We start from the raw sequence: 8420 nt of genomic DNA on the forward strand, positions 1-8420 counted from the left end.
ATGGTTTAGGAAATAAAGGATGCCAAATAAAATGGAAATGGCCCTGGGAACATAAAATCTATTCTTTAAACAACAACAACAAACCACCCATACCATAACCAGTCCAAAAAGCCAATCACACAAATGAGAATGCTTTTTGTGGGAATCCACCACCTCAATGTGTATTGATAAAGATGTACTGCAGAGTTAAGTGGGATGGGTGATGGCTTCTCTGGAATGTAGCCCAGAAAGTAGGGTTGGTCAGATCAGTCTGTTTCTGGCCCATACGCTGCCACATGTACTCATTCATCATTTTCTTCTGACTCGTTTTGCATTGCAGTGCCCACTGCCAAGGACAATTGATGGCCTAAGAAAGGTGGAAGCTAATATGGGATTCAAGAGCAGCCTGGAAGCTGAGGCAAGGCTAGTTCAGAAAAATGTACAAAGCCTAGGGAGCTGGTTCAGGACCACAGTTAGCAGAGAAGACAAATTGTCTTAGCAACCAACAGAGTTTTATAGCCTGGACTAGGTATTCAAGATGAAAGCCTTGTCCCATGAACAGAGTATCTGGTTAGTTAAAGGATTGGCACATTTTTCCGGTACCTGTTGGCTTCTTCTAGGACAAATTGTTTAAACTATCAGGGACTTCTATGGGGAAAGTGTCACAGGGTTCCTGCAAGGAGTCATGGTTCATTGACAGAGACTGTGGTGATAGAGGATTCTCTTCATGGGGCAAGATTTGGGTTCTGGTGCCAGCAGAGGCACATGGGAAGGAGTGGAAGCAGAACCTTCTGCTCTGCCTCTGGGCTGCTATATTTGAGGATTACTGATCTGGCAGCATGATACCTTTCAATCTGCATTTTAAATGGAAACCATTATTTAAACAGCCCCATAATGACATATGGCTAACCTTCAGCAGGGGCAAAACTAGACTTTAGTTCACCCTGGTCAAAAACCCAGTTTGGCACATTCCTTTTGCATTTGCACACACACACACACACAGAATCTGGGAGCCTCAATGGCTCCCCTCTGGAGGCTTCACCCAGGGCATAAAAACCTGGCTAGCCCCCACCACACCTCATAACTACAGTTCTGCCGTCAGTCAGATGAGTTGATCATTACACTAAACACAGATGTCTCTGTCTCTACACATGTACAAGTGTTTATGTGATAGATTGTACCATGTGGACATAACATGTGAAGACCTCTGGAGTCAGAAATGAACCCGAAAAGGCATAGGTTCTCTGAGACATCCAATAAAAACACTTGTCATTGGAGATTAATGGAGGAACTTTATTGGGAAAGGGTGTGGAATGGATTATATGGGAACACATACACTTATAGCAGCCTTTCTCAACCTTGGGTCCCCAGATGTTGTTGAACTACAATTCCCACCACCCCTAGCTAGCAAGGCCAGAGGTCAGGGATGATGGGAGTTGTAGTCCAACAACATCCGGGGGCCCACAGGTTGAGAACCGCTGACTTATAGGGATAGGGACAGAAGTATGCAGTGCCTATTCTGTTCCCAGAGGGAATAGAATAGAATGTCTGGAAAGGGGAAAGTGTAGAATGTGGGGAAAGATCAAAGTGAGAGAAACAGTTGGTGGCAGTTGGAGCAGCAGCAGCAGCAGCTTGGAAGAGGACCAAGGAAGCATAAGAAGGAAGAAGAAGAAGACTTCACAGAGAAAAGTCAAAAGGGAGCCAGAACATCAAAACTGGTAGGTTGGATGGAAAAGACTGTGAATTAGACTTCTCCAGCTTTCAGAAGGAAACTGAAACCATTCTCTGTGGTTTGTGGTTAGGTAGGTTACTTTGTGTTCTTTTATATTCACTGTATAATGAACTCGTTGGGTTTCCTATTCATATACAGGCTCCCTTTCTACACCCATCTCGGAATGGATGTAGCCTGGAGCCTGGATGGAAGGAGCCTGATGGAGTTGGTCTTTCAGCAGAGCGGGTTTTTACTGATGCACTTACACACAGAGGGAGGAACCCTTTATGTCAAAGATGGCTTCCTTATTCTGGAGTAGTGGTTTTCAGGATGTGTTCTGGAGAACTGTAGGATCCCTTTAAAGGTTTTTGGAGGTTCTTTCATGCAGAGCCAATTATGATGGGTCAGCTGCTCTGAAATGCAGCTCATCTACCACATCAAACATACATTTAAATGCACATATCCATTTGTGAATGTTACATCACAGTGCTGGTTTGAGCTGTTGACCATTATGTGAAGCCCACCATGCTGGTTTTCCATGACTCCAGACGGCATGCCAAAGCTCTGTGGCAAATGAGCTGGACAGTTCCTTGACAGGTGTACAAAATGTGGGGGGCGGGGAGTTTGGCAACCAGAGGACATCTGTATCGCATAGTCAAGGAAGCCACAAACCAAATATGGGATCCAGTGTGGTGTAGTGATTAGAGCACTGGACTACAGCCTGGGAGAACTGAGTTCTAATCCCTACTCTGCCAAGGGGCTCCCTGGGTGACCTCGGACCCATTTTCTTCTCCCAGCCCACCCTACCTGACGGGGTTATTGACAATTGTGATGATAGCACAGGGAGGGGGGAACTGTGCGCATCTTCTCAAGTTCCTTGCAGGTAAGGGTAGATTTAAATAAGTGAATAGTAAACTAGTACAGTGGTGCCTCGCAAGACGAAATTAATTCGTTCTGCGAGTTTTTTCGTTCTACGAGTTTTTTCATCTTGCGAAGCACCACTGCGTATTGACAGTTTCCCGTAGGAATGCATTGGCGGTTTAAAAAAAAAGGTGCAAGACGTTTCGTCTTGCGAAGCAAGCCCATAGGGAAATCCGTCTTGCAAAGCAACTCAGAAAACGAAAAACTCTTTCGTCTTGCAAGTTTTTCGTCTTCCGAGGCATTTCTCTTGCGAGGTACCACTGTACATGGGTAGATATAATAGAACAAAACAGATGTGCGGCATGCCAGTTCCCAGTGTTTGTTTCTCTTTCCTCACTAGGAAGAAAAGAGGGAGAGATGTTGTTCCTCCCCTGTCTGATGTTCTGGGGCCTCATCCATCTTACCAAAGCTGGCCCAGTTTCTTCAGTTTCAGCAAGAAATGTGAGTAGAGAGTGGTTCCTGCCTGATTTAGTGACATGGTTCAGGCAGAGGCATTTCAGGAAATATTCCCAGAAGTGTTTGTGTGTTCTGAAGTTCTCCAATAGTTTGAAGGGAGCCTGAAAAGGAAAAATGTAAAAACAAACAGAAAATTCATTTCTTTTTTTAAAAAAATATTTTATTAAGGATTTTCTTGTTTTACAGAAGTAAGTGTAATGCCTCGTATCCCCTCCCCCCCGTGTAACATTTTTAAAAATCTGTTTCATTTGTTGAGGCATTAGGGGGAGAAGAAGAAAAAGAAAAAAGAAAGGATACGCCATATAATCCCATATATACTAGGAGATGAGACAAAACAATGGGTACACCTAGAGAGGGACACAATTGAAAATACCTGCACCACAACATACCCACTCCCCCCAAACAAACTAAAGAAAATTCCCACAACACTTAACAGGTACACACAGACCATGCTCAAAGCATGGAAAACACAAATAGGCAAACTATCCCCAACCCCATCCCCACTAATCCCCCTGGCGTACCACCCATTATTCCACCATGCAGCACAAAACCTCCAGATAAAAACCTGGCAAACCAAAGGCTTATATCACCTAATAGACTTTTATAAAAATAACAAACCCTTGTCAACACAAGAAATACAAGACAAACTAGAAGACAACCAGAATGCCCTGGTTAACACAACACCAACTACATGCCCTCTTATACAACCCAACAGTAAAATCAGCAGCAACTAGGCCCCTGACAACCTTCAGAAAATTCATTTCTAAGATATTTCAGCCTCTTCCCAAAGAGTGGCGCCTCCCTTACCCAGCTTTGGGAAGCTGGCTTGGGATAGTGTATGTTTGTGTGTCAAATTTTGGCCTTGGACAGGGCAGCACTTTACCAAGGTCTTACACCTCCTTGCACCTGATAATTGAATCACCTTTGTCTCTGCCAAGGAAGAAAAGGGAAGCCTGAAGGTACACAGGGCATTGCCTACATTTTGATGCCCAAGGTTTCTGAAACTTGTGGTGGTCGTGGTGATGATTGAAGTAAGTCCCTATTAGGGGTGCTCTGAGGGAGTGTCAGGGGCAGGGCTTTGGGGTGGGGGACTTAGACTTCGTGCTAAGCCCATTCAGCTGAGTCACATTACCTGACCAAATGGCATAGTACCTTACTTTAAAGACTTTATTTCCCTCTGCCAGGTTTAAGCAGAGCCTAGCAGCTCTACTACTAAACCAGGCTTGTATCTATTCTAACTTAACACCAGTTTAACTTAGTCCAGGCTTGCTTTATGCCAGCTTCTTGTGCATGGGATTGCTCTTTTAATTGTAAAAAAACCTGTAATGGGTTTCCATAAGATATAAAACTCACATTAAAATTATTGACAAAAGTCAGAAGTTAAAAGCAAGTTGGCTTGAAATCAACAGTAACCTTTGCATATCTGGGCTGGCTTGTTGAAAACAGAGAAGGGAAGGCACCTGCCTAATATCACTGGGCAGGGAGCTCTAGTAGGTACTGCCACATTGAAAGTTCAGTTCCTTACACCTGTTGTGACTTCTATCCATAGGAAGAATCCCTTCTTCCTTCAGCTAACAAGACTGTGCTTGGAAGAGGCATGCATCTCAAAGAAGGCGATCTCAACATCACAACCATCCTCTCCACTACATTTCTGAATGTTCCGCATCAGATCCAGTCTAACTATATCATGGACTTCCTAATGTGCGTGCTGGGAGACCGTATATTTGCACGTTTCATGGTCTCCATCTTTGTGTTTGGGCTTTTGGGAAATGTTGCCATTTTCTCCTATCTCCTTTTCTATATCAAGAGGAATTCCTGGAATGCCTACATCTGGAACTTCACCATCGCCAACTGCGGCATCTTTCTATTTTTGTGCAGTTCCTTTCTGCTGGCTTTCATTAATTATATTTTTCATTCCTGCGACGCCTTTGAGAAATTGTTCCTCTCTCTGGCCTACTTGCTTTTATACACCCAGTGTAGCTGCATGCATTTCATTGCGGGCATTGGTGTTGACTGGCTCCTCCTCCTCCTCTCCCCAAGCTGGCACAGAAGCCACCAACCAAACCTGTCTTCTCTTATATCGGCTGCCACCTCTATCATCCTGTGGCCCTTGCTGTGCCAACTGCTGTTCTTCTTCAGCCTGGGGTTCGACACGCAAACCGTTGTCATCCTCTCCTTGATCCTTTTCCTCCCTCTGGTGTCCATCTCCTTTCAGACCTTGATCGTCAACACGTGGTACAACTTGGGCCAGCAAAAGAAAATGCGTACGGAGAGAATGCTTGAGATGCTTGGATCCATCGTCACCCTGGTGCCTCTCCATCTCTTCTTCACCCAGAACTCTGACTGCGCAATCATCTCATTGTTTTTCATGCTGTATGTTTTGTTTTTGTGTTTTGCAAGGATGAGCTAAGAAGGGTTGAAGTTGGCTTGTAGTACCAAACCTACATCAAGATGAATAAAGCTTGCACACTTCTGTTTTTAAAATATGGCTGTTTGTCCCATACCTTCTTATTTAGAATATTTTATTTTCAAAAGACAAAAAAGGAGATTCCTAAATCTTTAAATGGATAAGCATCCTATATTCAACACTAAGGCAGAGTAATTCTAAAGCTTCAGGCCTGAGAGTCAAAGGTGGCTTTTCAAGGCTCTCCCATTGGCCCCGAACTCTCTGCAGAGGATCCTCATACCCAGAGGCCAAATGTGGCCCTCCAAGCCTCTCTCTCTGCCCCTTGGGAATCCCCTCAATCCATACACCCTTCCAAGTCTCCCGTCTTACTGTCCCTCTTTTGCAACCCTCTTGAGTTTTTACTTGGCTGAAATGTGTCCTTGTCCTAGAATCATAGAATTATAGAGGTATCCAAAGGGCCCTCCAGTACAACACCTTGTAATGCAGGAATAGTGATGATGTCTCTTGCTTGCCACGATAAGAGGATGGTGGTGTGTCTGTGTGTGTACACATCCTTGATCTTAGTCAAAAGGCTGAGAAGTATAAGCTGCCATTTCCTGTTCAGAGGCATCATTGCTTCTGACCATGGAGGCAGAACAAAAGAGGGGTGGCAGTCACTGAACAAATGTTGAAGACAGCTGATTTCAAGTGCCATTGCCCACTGCATGCTGAGTTTATCTGCAGACATCCAGCAGTGGAGTGACCATGGTGGACACCATGCATAGCACTGGTTGATCAGATGTGCTGTGCTGGAATTTGTCTTCTAATTTCTTGACAGTCATTTCCCTGCCACCCTGTGAAATGAACTTCAAGTTTCTTGCCTCATTCTCTGGGCACTTGAGAATTTCTTTGGTGAGTGTGGGTTTCTGAGGTTACTTTAGCAGTTACAAGGTGGCCAAGGGTGGCATATGTGTTCTCGTTTCCAGAAAACATTTCTGCAGCACTTTGCAGCCTCCCTAGCTGCCCAGCACTGCCTCAACTGTAAAGCTCCATGGGAGGAACAGACCTATTGATGGTTTCCTGTAGGCTTTAACTGAAGTGTGGGCACCTAGGAAGGCCACAGTGATGGGACAATATGGAGAAATAAAGAAAGAAAGTCCTCAGAATTAAAGGTGACTGCAACAATAACCCTGCAACAATAACTACAATAACCCCACCCTTGAGGATTTCACAAAACATTTTCTTTCTACTTGTATAATTTTCAAATGCCATTTCTTTTCTTATGAATTAACGAAGGCTTTTTTAAAAAAATGTGGGAATTGTTTTTGGCACAACGCCAGTGATCAGAATGTAGGAGCACTTTTTTTTGTTGGTAGGTCCCAGTAGGGAAACAAAAGGATTGAGTGATGATTGCCCTCCTGTTCCTCTTAAAATAGACTTAGTATTCCAATTAAACACTCAAAGTGGCTTAGCACGCTCAGCACAATGTGCTCACATCAGCTGTCATGGATTGGTTGGGAACAGAGGAATGGTGGGAGGAGCTATCTGAGGAAACACAAAGTCCACAATCAGAGGCAGAAGCTGAAGGAGATGAGTGTCAGGAGGGAAGCCAAGAGGCAGAGATGAGTCATGCTTGTGATGAGTCACAGGTGCCCCCCCTCGCTCTGACAAGCTCCCCTCCCCACTTGTCTCCCAGAACCAGAAGAGGCATGAAAAGAGCAGAAACGCGCACCTAGGTCAAGTCTCAGATTGCTTGGGGAGAGCCCTGAAGAAGAGCACACTTAGAAGCTTGTTAGGAGGTGGGGACTTTCTTGGCAACTGATTCATGGGGTAACAACTACCAAGGATGGACTGCTGTGCTCATTAGACCTGACATTCAGCCGATTTTGTGTAATTAGTAATTCTTTTACTAATAAAGAATTAACACCAACTTTGAACAGCAAGGTTTGCTGTGGGCTTGTGCTTTGACACCCGCAATCACTTCTGTTGGAATTCTCACAACTCTCCTAGAATTTGCAGAACCCTCCATGAGATTTCCACACACACACACACACATACACACCAGTTCCTTCAGATGTTTTGGCTAAGCTTGGACCTCCAAATTAACTTTGACGTTTTGCTTTAAATATATCAGAAAAGAAGAAGCTGAGAGACATGGCCTACTTTAAATACTTTGAATTCAAAACAAGAACTCTGTTCCTGTTCTTTCCCTTCATCTCTCCCCCCCCCCCCAATAATAAAAAATAAAGAGACCATTTCTTGAAGGAAAAACAGAAAGGGAATGCAAAAAAGAAATAAAAAAATGCAACCTTACACTCCCCCCCCCCCCAGCATCAAGTGGGCCAATATCAAAAATATCAAAAGCTAGCATGAGGTAATGAAGTCATCTCTATTCATAGATCAGCTCACAAAGCACCTTTGGAAGCTTTTCTTTTTAAAAAAGTTCTCATTATTCTGGAGCCTTTACTAAATTCTCTAACCCCTCGCTCTTCTACTCATCCATCCTGCCTTCCTCCTGCATACTTTCTCATTACTTCTCAATGCCCCCCCCCCCCTCAATCTTCAGGGGAAAGACCTCTGCGGTAAACACATAACGCCAGTGAGTTTTTCAGCAAATTTCCACTTTTACAGTAGGGGCGAAAGAGGAATTTGTTCGGCCCATTTTGACTCATTTCACCTGCAATCCGACACACTGAAACTTGCTTCTGAATCAGAAGGCAATGCCCAGTCATATTGCAAAAAGAGGCAGATTTAGGGGAGCTTAACCGGTTTGGTCAAACACAGCACAGTGTTGAGGGCACTGCAGGGGGTGTCACAACAGTGATGTAGAATGGAAGGCGAGAAGCTTGGGGGAACCAAACTTTGGCATCACACAGGGTGCTGTTGAAATTTGAGAACCCAAAGGTTTGCCACTGCTGCATACTGCATATGAATTTTGCAAGGCAGTTTCAGTGTGCAAAAAAGGTA

General features: G+C 44.3%; 1 protein-coding gene across 4 annotated transcripts; it reads left to right on the forward strand.

Annotated features, from left to right (window-relative positions):
- Positions 1-1533: 1533 nt before the first annotated feature.
- Positions 1534-5551, forward strand: LOC310682020 (uncharacterized protein). 4 transcript variants are annotated; one of them, XM_083450260.1, is made up of 3 exons: positions 1534-1697; positions 2952-3052; positions 5283-5551. In XM_083450260.1, the coding sequence occupies exons 1-3, from the start codon at positions 1549-1551 to the stop codon at positions 5348-5350; spliced, it is 318 nt and encodes a 105-aa protein (XP_083306386.1). In that variant the 5' UTR covers positions 1534-1548; the 3' UTR covers positions 5351-5551. The 4 variants fall into 4 exon arrangements, with proteins under 4 accessions (XP_083306386.1, XP_083306383.1, XP_083306384.1 ...); XM_083450257.1 differs by having other exon boundaries at positions 1551-1697; positions 4617-5551; XM_083450258.1 differs by having other exon boundaries at positions 1569-1781; positions 4617-5551.
- Positions 5552-8420: the final 2869 nt, after the last annotated feature.

Source organism: Podarcis tiliguerta (assembly GCF_965153285.1).
Source record: "Podarcis tiliguerta genome assembly, chromosome: 7".
In the NCBI taxonomy this organism is placed as follows: Eukaryota; Metazoa; Chordata; class Lepidosauria; order Squamata; family Lacertidae; genus Podarcis; species Podarcis tiliguerta.